At 43.0% G+C, this 13,840-nt stretch overlaps 1 protein-coding gene across 2 annotated transcripts in view; it reads right to left on the bottom strand.

Annotated features, from left to right (window-relative positions):
• RASGRF2 (Ras protein specific guanine nucleotide releasing factor 2) overlaps positions 1 to 13,840 on the bottom strand; it is a 495,935-nt gene that overhangs the window by 16,373 nt on the left and 465,722 nt on the right. For both annotated transcript variants that reach the window (XM_082267574.1, XM_082267575.1), the window contains exons 19-24: positions 8,801 to 8,913; positions 6,287 to 6,347; positions 5,589 to 5,692; positions 5,423 to 5,507; positions 3,776 to 3,973; positions 1,925 to 2,004 (exon numbers count right to left, since the gene is read on the bottom strand). In XM_082267574.1, coding sequence (XP_082123700.1) covers positions 1,925 to 2,004; positions 3,776 to 3,973; positions 5,423 to 5,507; positions 5,589 to 5,692; positions 6,287 to 6,347; positions 8,801 to 8,913 — 641 coding nt within the window. The remainder of the gene's footprint in view (positions 1 to 1,924; positions 2,005 to 3,775; positions 3,974 to 5,422; positions 5,508 to 5,588; positions 5,693 to 6,286; positions 6,348 to 8,800; positions 8,914 to 13,840) is intronic.

The raw sequence follows: 13,840 nt of genomic DNA, 5'->3' as shown, positions 1-13,840 counted from the left end.
AGGATGTCATAGACACCTTCTAGAATTCTGTCAAGCCTCCACACCAAAATTGTCCATGTTTACACCAGAGAGGCCAACACTGGAACTTTTTTACCTGGTGTGTTCCCATCCCAGCCTCTGCGCTCGGAACAATGACATTTGCATGGCTGAGTAGTTCCCATATTTAGTAGGGTGGGCCAAGGAGGAACTAGTTTCCCATCAAATCCAGTTTACCTGTGACTGACAATGCATAGCAGTGGGCAGATGCCTATCCACAATTCAGTCCAATAGCAGCTTTCAAATCTGCCCACTGACATCTGTTTGTCAATCAAAAGCAGGGCTGACCTGATTGGTAACTAGCCTCTGCCCATTCAACATGCGCTTCCCCATTTGTTATTTCTCCCCTGTGATGTAAGTCATTTCCCTAATATGAGTACTGCCATATTTGAGTAATGACATCACCTGTATCCCTCGCCCCTTTGGTCTTCCATCCAGCAACTGATTTGGGCCATGGATGGAACTCTGTAAGGGAAGTTATCACATTCATGACAGCTTCTCAGCACAGACATGCTCCACTCTGCGTACTGGTGTACCTCTGTAATCCAGCTCAGGGCTGGTCTTAAAGTGGTATAAACCCCTTAACAAAAATTCTTTATGTTGCAGCTTTCCAAATCTCATGTATGGTGGCTGCATTTGTTTTTCCTTCATTTTTACCTGGTGACAAACCCGTTTTTTAATGGCAAGTTAAAAATTGTGAATGTATGCCTACTTGCAAATCTGTGTTACCTTAGCATTACCCATATTTCACATTACCTATATGTCATCTTACCCAGTGTCTTTTATGGCATTAGTGTAAGGTGGTGAGCGCAATGCTACCATCTGAGGGAATCAATGTATTCACTTTCTCATAAGAAGTTCTCTGTAGGAACCATTTTTTATTCTTTATCAGAAATCAGACTTATAATAGTGCAGTTCTATCCCTCCCTGTCCTCCTTCTTCTTCCTGTTCAGTTTAAAAAAATGCATTTGTCACCAAATTAATTGGAATAATACAGGGCAGGACTGGAATGCTCCACCTTGTTCTGAGTAGTGATAGTCTCCCCCCCATGTTGATATAAGAGCAAATGACATATAAAGCCTGTGACCTCTGTTCTGTTCAGGCAGCAGAGCTGAAACCAAGAGGTCATAGAAAAGCTCGGGTCCTTCACTGTGCCTGCACAGCAGCTGGGAGACCACATGCGTGGTTTTGTGAAAACGGGAAAACGTTCAATCCTGTGATGCTGTTGGCCCGCTCAGTGGACCTCACATCCTAGCTTCTCTGCAGGACCGATGTCTCTGAATGGTGTTTTTTGTTCAGGCTTTTGGGAAGCAGTGCTTGGTCTAAGGTACAGTGCTGTATCCTGGCCTAGGCCAACAAGGCCCAGGCCTAGGGCGGCACTTTGCAGGGGGGCAGCAGAAAAAATATTTCATTATTTGTATAATGACTATGGACTTCCTATTTATTATACAAATAAGTGAAATAATCCTATAATTACAATCAGTGGCAGCAAACACAAGTCCAAATATCTTAAAAGAGTAATCTTACTAATCCCATGACATAAGGCTGTACTAATGGGCAATGATGGGGCTGCACTGGTGACCACTGATGAGGCCACACTGATATGCTGCACTGATGGTCAGTAAAGAGGTGGCACTGATAAGGCTGCACTGATGAGGCTGAACTTATGGGAACTGATGAAGCTATGCTGATGGACACTGATAGACTGTGGTTGTGGTCTATGGTTTACAGATTACAGGGTGGGTCATAAACAGGAAGGGATGTGGCTTTTACAGGAAGGGGTGGGTCATATTTAAATTAGGGGGTGCACAAGTTTAGCCAGGCCTAGGGCAGCACAAACCTAATTACACCACTGCTAAGGTAGTACATATTTCTGTATAAAACTTACTTTTTGAGAGTTTCTCTGAGGTTTTTAAATCTGCCTTCTGATGAAACAGTCTTTTGAAGCTTGTCCATGAGTGCTTTTGTCTAAAAAAAAAAAAAAAATGTTTATCCATTAGGTCAAATCATAGTTCATAGTGCCAATGACAGTTTCTCTGCCTTAGACATATGTTTTACGAAGCCAAGAAACATACAACATTCCATTGCAGTATTGAATGTCCAATCTACTTACAATACACTAATGTTTCATTAAACTGTATGATAATTAAAAAAAAAAACACACCAAAATGTAATTTCTAATATTTTAGCTAAATATAAAGACGAGACTTTGTTCAGTTAATAAATAACTCACACATCTAGATTTAAACCTATTGGTGCTTGGGAAACAGTAAACTACAAAAAAGATTTCAAAACCTTGACAACTGCACTTGTTTAGCATTATACTAAAAGATACCACTTAATTTAGTATTAAACCTTCGAGTCTAGTGTAATGAGGTTCCTTTGTGCATCTGCAGGTTGTAAGCCAATATGTTTTTTGTGCTTTCTTTTTGTTTTTGCTGATTGTCTTGACTGGGGAGAATGTTTTGGCTATTTGTCCTGCAGAAATAACAGGCAATGTCTCCAAAGAAAAGAACAAGTGTCCCAACTGGAAGGTTTCCCTGAGGGATTGCGACTTACAGCAACAAAAAACTTACATTGGTTCTAACAATTACTTAATCAACACTAATGAAAAAAGTTTTGGCATTACATGCTTAATCTGTGACACGTGGGCTGGCAAATCTCTTTAGTAACATTATGCATGGGTCCCCATCAGAAATCTTTGGGAACCCATGAAGAAATCAAATGACTAAGAGATCTTTTGTCACTCTTGGATGATCATAGCCCAGTATACTTGAGACATAGGTGTGTATATGGGTGTGAGTCTCGCGCTGTCTTGAGGGTTGAGAGTGGGGATACTCTTAATGCTGCGTGTACCAGTTACTGTAAACCATACAGCTGTGAGACAGAAATAAATGGGGGAGAAGTGCCGCGCTTCAGGGAAAAAATACTAATGTAAATTAAATAGATAAGTGAATTATAAAATAAATTATAAATATAACTGTGGTGGTGCTAAATAAATTTTGTGTGGTGCCTTCTCCAATATACCAGTAAATCTTAAAACTCCCCAGTTACCAGGAATGGATCTATAAATACTAATCACTTCCGGTGCTCTGCCCTACGCGTTACGTCATGGCCACTCACGTGATTACACGGTGTAAAGGTGGAGGTTATAAGATTGAGACACCTGGAAAAGGAAGAACACTTGAGCACCTTATAGAGATTGGAGCACTTTATTTTCATATTGTGCAATACACAGAACTATTTACCTGATGATGTTTTGTGCACTGAACACTTTATTGTCACTTTATTTATGAATATGTCCTTTTAAACACTTGGTATTAATACAGATAACACTATAAGCACCTTTTATGTTATTAAATGTATATGCATCTTTGCACTTTATATTTATAGATCCATTCTTGGTAACTGAGAAGTTTTAAGATTTACTGGTATATTGGAGATCTATATCAATATTTTTTAGAGAAGACACCAGACAAGATTTAATTAGCACCACCACCGTTATATTTATTTATTAATTATTGATTGTATATGTATATACATAATTATTACAATTCACTTATCTATTTAATTTACATTAGTATTTTTTCCCTGAAGCGCGGTACTTCCCCCCCATCTATACTTGAGACATAACCTCTCACCTGTCCCTCATGTGTTCACACACTCTCTCTGTTATGACATCCCAGCAGATCCCTGATGTCCTCCTGTGTACTGAAGATGGAGTTTTGGCTCTACCTACCTGTTTAGACACTTTGGCCCAGGTCTTCTTTAGTCGATAGATTGCACTTCTGTTCAAGGCTGAAGTGATTTCCAGCACTCCATTATAGTTATGCATACATCGGCAGATATCAGCTACCACCACCCACTTCTCAATGGAGCTGGCTCTAGAGGTGACATCAGGGTGGCTCAGAATTTCTGATACTACAAGGTTACTCATCTTTAGAATCCATACAAGCAAAGGACATAGAAGAAAGAAATAACAGACCACACGGGTATCAATAAAGACGTTTCATATGTGCAAAGATCAAGTAAGCTTGCGATCTAGAATAAACTTTACATTTTGCTGGATCAGGAATTTGCTCACCAACCATATAGTTATCATTATCAATTATCTTTCTGACTTTGAGGTCTTCAACTGAATAAAATAAAGCTTTTTGCTTTCTATAATTATAATTCATATGAAATCAATATGGCAGATAAATCATTGTAAACATTAAAATGACCAAGTGAGCATATATTGAATCTTTGCAGGTGACTGATGATCCTAAGGATGGTTACTTGCCGACATGGCTACTGGTGGGCGATCAGTGTGTGGCTCAGTTGCCTACCAACCACCCACCATAAATAAGTGGTAATAGAGGAAATGCTGGTAGATGAGAAGTGGCTTGTTTTCATTCGGTCACTGGGACTTGGACTTTTCCATGGCCATAAGCAGTGCATACCTGCTTGTTCTTGCCCTAACAGCCCCCATTCGAATTATTGTAATAAGTGACAGGTTTTAAAGCAGAACTAAATCCTCTTATCCTTTAAAGCCAAGGAAGCTGCCATCTTAGTCTGCCTTGCATTTAACCATTTTGGAAAACTGCTTTACGTGGTTCAATTTTAATAATTTTAAAGTTTTAATATAGAATTGGTACTTTACTAAGACAACTGCTAATGATTCTCTAAATAACATTTCATAGACTTAGGGCAGCTTCAGACTGCCCTGCTGCACTTTGGCCGCAGCGTGGATGCAGAGCGGTGTACCCACGGTTTTGGTGAGGGTTAGCTGTGCTTTGCCATAGACTTCTATTTTGTCCCAAGGTTTTGGTGCGTTTTCTGAAAGTGCACACAAATTCCTGCATACAGGGGATCAGTGTAAAGTGACCATTACAAATTCACTAGCTAGAATTCACACAAGAGACATGTTACACTTCATGAGGGAACATATACATAACTGACTGCCACCAATCCATAATTATTCTTTTCTGTTCTTAAATATTTTGGTTACGTGTGGATTTGAAGGCCTAAATCTGCCACTGTCATCCTACATCTCTGGAAGTCTCCATAAGGTGGGATCATGTATCGCCTCCTTCTCACCTTGGCATATTACTCCTCCAAAATTTAAATTAAATGAATAATCTGGAAGCAAGAAACACACCCTCTTGCAATGCCTGTAGCAGGTTGATGACCATATGCGCACAGATCTTGTTTCTTGATTCCTAGAATATTTTTTTTAAAAAGTCACTGATAGTTAAACAAAATTAGCAACTATGTGGAGCTAGAATTACCACTAAGGTGGGATTAACACTTCAACTAAATAAAATATTACGTAGGCAAAACTCAGAAACACATCAACGCTTCAGAGACTCACAGGTAGCAGTAAATAATGGATGTAAATACCTACATTATTGAAATGCTGGCTGGTTTTCATGATATATGGTGTCCGGTCTATCTTTTCTGATTTCATCCAGCCCTGACCAAGAAATTCTCTAGAAGCAAAATAAAAAATATCATATAATTCAGAAATCATACGGTCTCCCTAAGTACAGGGCTAAATGGCAGTGACTTACTGGTAGGGTATACTTCGAAATATTATATGATCTAATAGAGTGATCTGTTCGGCTAATTCCATTGCTGACAGAGTATCCAGATATTCTGTGGCTGGGCCTTCTGACTGTAAACAATAAAACAGATCAGTCATCATTTTATGACCACATGTTTCATGGCAAATTTTCAGGATTAGGAAATATATGAGAAATATATTTATCATATCAAAAAAATAGTGTTTACTTCTGACACCATATGTAGAAATGCATTTTTAAATTTTATAACTAGGATCGAATTGGAAAAAAAAGTATATATTAAGGCTGGGTTGAGCATGTTTTCACTGATCTTCACTCTGTTGCAGAAGTAAGCTTGCCGAAGTATCTTCACCATTATACACTAATGGTAGTGTCAAATGATCGGTCCCTCTCTACATGCTTTGGTTCCTTCAGCTGGTCCCAAAGTGACTACAGGTCACTATGGCCGTGTAGAGGCAGGTGGATGGAACCACATTAGGTAGAGGTGGACCAAGTATCTGACATATCCAGAAGTGTGTTGGATGTAGACAATTTTCAGCAACCATAGCTCTGCAACAGAGTCAAGACCAGTGGACCTGGTGTTGGGACGGGTAAGTATAAGTCATTATCTTTACAGGCTAGGTTTTTTTTTCCATCTAGTGACAGCCACTTAAAAAAGGAAATATGCATTATTGAAGTGTACTTACTAGTGCATATATGTCCTCCATATTCAAATGGCAGTCATCTTGTTCATCCTGAGAAAGGCCACTGATACAAAAATTGGCAACAATAAATTAGCTGTATACAAAATATATTAAATGAGCAACTCATTATTAAAGTAGAAATGTATAAGTTATGTATAAATTGTATGTATTTTAAAGTTATATTACACTTAAGCGCTTACTGGACTCAAGTTTTGCATTATATTACTGTTTTCCCAATGTCTCAATCCCCCAGGATTCCGGGGTCTGTAAGTTGGGCCTGATAGAATCTAGGCAGTCAGAAAATCGACCAGACCGATACTTGGCCTATTGTTATTCATGCTAAGAAAGCAACTGTACTCCTCTGGAAATCCCCAACTCATTCAACTGTGGATAGATGGAAATCCCTAATAAATTCTACTCTACCTTTATGTAGGGCTGCCTATAACAGCTGAGAATTCTTAGCAAAATGTAATTGTAGCACCCTCCTAGGTAGGTGCTAGTGAGAGTAAAGTTTTTGGCTCTGTCTGCCTATCAGAGGAGCAGCGGGCAAATCTATATTGCTCTCTGCATATTAGAGAGCAGGACCTGTTTGTTAGTTAGGTCTGCTCATTGTGCTCAGTATGTGATTCATTATGTTTAGAGAGTGTTTCACACTGGTCCAATAGGTAAGCATGTTGGACAGTGGGAGGAAACCTGACAAATGGATGCAAAGGCTTTGGTACAGTCCTGGTGATTGGCAGGGGCAGGTCGCCTCGTTGCATTCTGGGATACTGTATAAAAGCCAGGAGCACATGTGCTGCCAGGTCTTTGGCTGGTGAGCAGAGTCCCAGAGGGAGGGGGTAGCCGGAGGACTAGACAAGAGGAGCTGAACCCAGAGGTTCAGGAGAGCTGACTGAAGGGGGTACACTGGAGACCATGGAAAAACAGTATTGTGAGTACAGGGACTTGTGTCAAGGGGCCTGAACTGAGGGGGGCCACCCCAAATGTAGGATAGTCAGAGGACAGGTGTCAGCAGTAAAGAGAGAGAGAGAATGCTGAGGAGAGCATCCTGAAGACAATCAATAGTTCACAAGTCATCTTAGGAAAGAGACTTAATTCTAATTCCCCTTTAGTGGCAGGGTGAATCAACAGCCTAGCTGTATCTGAAGATAGGAGTCCTCAACCAATTGTGCATAATTAATTTGGAATATCCCACTATTCCCTTCTCCCATCCCTAATTTATCAAATAAAATACAAAACAACATACCCCTGGACGGATTATTGACTAAGCCAAGAAGTAAAGTGATAGACTGTGAATGTATAAGTTTCCATTGGTAACCCAGGGGGACCCGTAAATGTGAGATCCAGCAGTCCTCAAGGGGGCAGTGCTACATAATAAAATATAGTCCCAGTGGCTGGAGTCCTTGGACACTGCAACGTTGAACTAAGGTTCTCCACTCTTAGGAGTCCCACCAGCCCCCAATTTAACTATGCAATAATTCTAGGCACTGGTAGATATGGGATTCTTTTCCTCACTAGAACATCCCTTTCCCTAGATAAAACTTTTGAGTTCATTCTTGTAACATTCTCTGCTGTCTATAAGGTTGTATTTTAGGGCCAGCTCACACCAGAGTGTGTAAAATCCTGCGTTTCGTGCACATTTCCCACTCCGCATTCAAAACTCTAGGGAAACTGCACTGGGGATCTGCAGAGGGTGTCAGTGTTAACTTAATGACAACCAAAACGCAGGTTGCAAACTCAGTGCGTTTGCCTGAAGCAGATCGCATGGTACACTAGTACTATGCCATCCAGCTACTGTAAACATTTGGTATGGTCCGGAACTATTTCAACCAATTCTAGCGAATGGGCTGAAATTGCACTGCACCCAGATTGCATGTGAATTGCACAGGACCGCACAGCACATTCCTGTGCAATTCATGGTGTGAACCAGCCCGTACTCCTTTGATTTGGTATACCTATGTGTTAGGTACTGTATCATCCACTGTGTTATGTAGTCTCAGTCATCTGCTTTACTTATCCGACTACCTCAAAGAATATGAAGAGTTCTGAGAGGTTGGGAGGGAAGCACAACAGGTTTCACTGTCACAAGTAACTTCAATTATCTCGTGATTTTTGTAATTCTTTATTTTTTTTAAATTGCAATACAAACTTTAATAATAAAAATGTATAAAAAAAAGTAATATTACAGTTTTCATTTATGGAGCAGTGGACCATATGCCCTCCTCGTCCTCTTCAACAAATTCATAAATGTAAGCAAAAAACTCAGATTGAGACATCTGTGGCTTTATGCTGCTCTAGTATAGGCAAAGAATAGATTCACTTTATAGAACATGCAATTATTTCCTCTTTTTTTCACTTACAGTGTTGACTATACCTTACAAAACATCTTTGCTGTTATCCACTGTACATTCCAGTAGTGCATATTGATATATATAGTCACTGACAATTTGCCTGGCATAGCACAAACTGAAAATATAGCTCTGCTTTCTAGTATGTTAAGAAAAAAATTGCACTTACCTTAGTATGTTACTTGCAGCTTTCCTTTCCTGGGGTAGGAGATCAGGGTCACGCAACACATCTTCCAACAAATTCACTACGTTCATCTTTACCTCACGATACAATTCAAAATCCTTCAGAAGTAAAATACAAATGTAAGCTATATTTCCTACACGTAGGGGAACATTTATAAAGCAGCAAATCTAAAATTCTCCAAACATTCACTGCAGATGAATCCTCATGGTACATGTGTTTTAAATGACATTGATTCACTATCAGTAAATATCTTGTAAAAGTGACATTCACTGCTTTATAAATATATATGCCCCATAGTATTTTTGTCTCATCCAAAATATTAAAACAAAAAAAAAAAACACTGAAACAAGAAGATTTTATAAAGAAAAGATCTCAAAGAACTCCTGTTAGCAATACAACCAATGCAAAATTGCAAGAAAATCAGAATATACATGTTAATATCCAGCATTTCAATTTGTATTCTTGTCCTAAGGCACAATACCCCATCAGCCCAGAGTCAAAGACACTGCAGTGTGATTTTACTGTAGCAGAACGCCTGGTAAGGTCTTATCAGTCACCTCTGGGCGCGGCCATCTTGGATGTGGGCATCTGAAGCCGCAGTGTAATCAGCTGTGTCCTTCTTTCTCATTCCAGGAAGTGTTCTGGGAGTTCTTCCTGATTCCAGCCTCCTGGGAGTGATGACAAACAGCTCCCAGGATGCAATGCAAAGGCGGAAGTGATGTCGGTGGCCGTTGCCACAGAGGGGGGAGAAGGAGGAAGTACAATCAAAAATGCCCTGAAAATAAGGTAAGGGACCCCCGAAAAAAATTGAAAATGCCCAATTGTTGATCAGCATAGGGAGCACTCCAGGAATCACTAAAAATGCAAAATAGGCCAGGAACTCCGCTTTAAGTTCATTGACGGATGCAGTCTCTGATCCATATCAGTAGGATTATGCTGCCCCCTACAGGAGTGGGACATTAGGCAAAAAAAGTTCTGGCTACGCCTATGGGCAGTCCCAGGGGGTATACCCTCTCTCTTCCTGCATAGGATGTCAGTTTTGTATCAAAGCAGTGTCAGAGAAATAATACCAACCAAAATCAGAATAGAGGGGCGGGTACTGCATCTGTCAATGAACTTAAGAGAAAAGGATTTTACGGTAAGTCAAAAATCCAGTTTTCTCTATCGTTCATTGACGGACGCAGTCTCTGATCCATATCAGTAGGGACGTCCCAAAGCAGTACCATAAAGTGAGGGGTGGGAACAGCAGAAAAATAAGTCCCCAAGGCTAAACTTAGCTAACCAGGCAACATAGGACTCATCAGAACAACAGATGAGACCCACCTGAAGAAAACATTAAACACTCTCATGGAGACTAAGAACCCCCTTAAACAGCAGCCTGCAAAATGTTGTGGCCAAAAGAGACATCTGCAGATGCCATCACAGCCACCTAATAAAATTTTGTGAAGGTGTGAACAGACGACCAAGTAGCCACCTTGCAAACCTGGAGCACAGATGCCTGATTTCGAAAAGCCCAGGAAGCTCTAAGCGCCCAAGTAGAATGCACCTTAACAGGGAAAAGTGGAACCTGACCCTTAAACGAATAAGCCTGCAAAGCCATCTGTCTGATAAATCAGGAAATAGTCGCAGCAGATGCAGGCAGCCCTTTCTTAGGGCCATCCGTGAGTACAAAGAGCGAATCTGACTTACAAAAAGACTCAGTAGTTGCTAAGTATACCCTGATTGCCCGAACCACATCCAGAGTATGCAGTGCAAATTCCTTAGCATGTTTCAGCGTAGGACACAAAGAGGGTAACACAATGTCCTCATTCAAGTGAAAACTGGAAATCACCTTCGGAAGGAAGGACGGATCCGGACAAAGTACCACTTTATCCCTGTGAACCACCAGATAGGAAGAATGACAGGACAACGCCGCCAGTTCCGACACCCTGCGCGCAGAAGTAATATCCACCAAGAAAGCCACCTTCTAGGATAAGGTAAGCAGAGGAATATCCCGAATACTTTCAAAAGGAGGTTTCTGAAGAACCGACAGCACTAAATTAAGGTCCCAAGGTGGTAACGTTGGACACACCAGAGGTACCAAGTGTCGCACCCCCTGGATGAAGTTACGCACCAGGGAATGGCCTTTGGAAAAAAATTTAAAATTGCCAAGGCCGAGACCTGACCCTTGATAGTGCTCAAGGCCCACTTTTGATCAACACCTGGTTGAAGGAAAGCCAAGATCCAAGTTACTGAGTAAGAGGGAGGGGGAGCCCCAAAAGACTCACACTACCCAATGTACGACTTCCACGTACAATGATAGATCTTCCTCTGATTCGCTTTCCTCACTCTAAGCAGAGGGGGAATCACTGAAGCAGACAGTCCCCTGTCCTCCAGCACCTGGCTCTCCACAGCCAAGCCATCAAAGCCAGCGACCGTAAAGCAAGAAGGAAGATTGGCCCCTGAGACAGTAAATCCTCCCTGAGAGTAAGTCTCCAAGGAGCGTCTGTGACTAGCCTGACCAGGTCGGCGTACCAAGCTCGGCGAGGCCAGTACGGAGCCACGAGAATGACCGGAATCCCTTCCGCATCGATCCTGCGAAGAAGTCTTGGCAGCACCTTGAGAGGAGGAAAGGCATAGATCAGCTGATACTGACCCCACAGGGCCACCAGCGCGTCTGCGGCATCTGCCAGAGGGTCCCAGGAACGGGCCACTTTCCTGTTGATCCGAGACGCCATCATCTGGAGTGCCCCAATGAAGGCACAACTGCTAGAACACCTCCGGATGGAGAGACCATTACCCTGCACCCAAGGCCTGTCGACTGAGGTAATATGCCACTTCCAGGGCCGCAAGGACACCTTTGGTGCCCCCTTTTTGATTGACATTGTCCGATTGAATGTGCACTGGACAACCCTGCAGGTGCTCGGTCCAGTGGAATAGGCAAAGTCAGATTGCTCTCAGCTCCAGAACATTGATCGGTAACCTGGAATCCTCTAGGGGCCAGACTCCTTGAGCAGACAACCTGTCAAAAACCCCTCCCCAGACTTGCATCCGTGGTGACATGTCCAATCAATAGGGAGGAAGGATTTCCCTTGCCTGAGCATCAGGGACTGAAGCCACCAGATCAGGGACTCCCTGGTCACCTGGCTCAGCTGGATCTGATTGTCCATGGAATGTGGACTCTTGTTCCATTTGAGTAGGATTTCTTTCTGGAGGATCCTTTTGTGGAATTGAGCGATGGGGGCCGCCTCGAAGCATGACACCATCAGTCCCAGAACTCTCATACAAGTCCGCAGGGACGACCATTTGCTGGACAGCAACAGCTGAATCGCAGCCTGGAGTTTTTGAGTTTTTTCTGGAGGAAGAAACACCCGGGCTGAGGACGAGTCCAAAGTCAGGCCCAGATAGTCCAGTCTCATGAATGGGACCAAGGATGACTTCTGAAGGTTCAGAATCCTCCAGAGTTTTCATGGTGATCTCCAAATTTGTCACCAGCACCGCATGAGACTCTGCACGGAGAAGCAGATCATCCAGGTAACCCAGGACCGATATCCCCCCGCTGGCGTAAAAAGGCCAGGACCAGAGCCAACACCTTTGTGAAAGCAGAGGCGAGACCAAAGGGTAACGCCACAAATTGATAATGATCCTCTCCCACGGCAAAGCGCAGAACCGTTGGTGTCCTGCACATATTGGGATGTGAAGGTAGGCATTTCTGATGTCTATGGTAGCCAGGAAATCCCCCTGCTGTAGGGAAGTCACCACCATGCGAAAAGATTCCATCTTGAATTATTGAACTCGCACAAAGCAATTCAGTGCCTTCAGGTCCAGGATTGGACACACCTTGCCTTCCTTCCTGTGGACCGTAAACAGGTTTGAATAAAAGCCCTGAAAACGTTCCGCACACAGAACCGGAATTATTACTCTCCGTTGTACTATCCGGGATAGCCACAGGGACGGAAAATGGCAAAGACGTCCCCCCACCCCAGATACGGGTAGGGGCGTACCTTCAGGCCGAAGGGGCCTTGTCCTGAGGTCTGGAGAAACTTGATTTTTGTTTGCCAGACCAGCATCTCTTGGGACCACCCGAGGGAGTCTTGAAGGACTTTGCCCTATCGACTGACCCTGAGGGACAAAAAAAACTTCTTGTGTGCTGAAAAGGAGGGACCCCATCTGCGACGAGGGTCCTTACCCTTGTTAGCCTGTGGGAGAAAGGTACTCTTACCCCCTGTGAGACCTTGATAATGTCATCCAAGGTAGCCCCAAACAGGCTATCTCCTTGAAAAGGTAGATTAGTCAAGGCCTACTTTGAGGTCTGATCCGCAGACTAGCATTTTAGCCTAAGTATACATCGGAGGACCACTGCCGAAACCGACAGTCGACCCATTATGGGAGCAGTATCCAGCACGGCATCACAAACAAACATTTAACCACCATACCGGAACAGGTGGGCGCCATCTCCTGACAGAACCCCTCTCCGCCCGAAGTGGGGGGGCTGTCGGCCAAATAGGAACGCTGCGACTCAGGCCTAGACCCGATCGTATGTGACCTGGCGAGCCGTTTAACTCACGGGCCAGTCCCCGTCCAGTGGGACTATGTCGCGGCTGATCCAGCGCGGAGCTAAGGCATGTGCGCACTCGTTGGCAAGCTGGGGTGACCACTGGATCTATTCATCCAGCCTGTCATCCAGATCCAGCATAGTTGCTTGTAGATTTCATAGAAAAAAATGCGGAGAAAAGCGAACTAAAAAAAAAAATGATCTAGAAAAAACTTTGCCAGGACCAGAGATCCCAGCAAGGAACTAGGTCCCTACTCCTGACCAGGCAGATTAAAACTGACATCCTATGCAGGAAGAGAGAGGGTATACCGCCTGGGACTGTCCATAGGCGTAGCCAGAACTTTTTTCTGCCTAGTGTCCTATTCCTGTAGGGGGTAGCATAACCCTACTGATATGGATCAGCGACTGCGTCCGTCAATGAATGATAGAGAAATGAGGTCCTGCTAGATGACTTCAGGCTGGCCCCTTGTGCAGGTATAGCTTTGTGCAGC

Source organism: Pelophylax lessonae (assembly GCF_965119305.1).
Source record: "Pelophylax lessonae genome assembly, chromosome: 1".
NCBI lineage: Eukaryota > Metazoa > Chordata > Amphibia > Anura > Ranidae > Pelophylax > Pelophylax lessonae.
The sequence above is the reverse complement of the archived record's forward strand: the minus strand, read 5'-3'. Positions and strand labels throughout refer to the sequence as shown.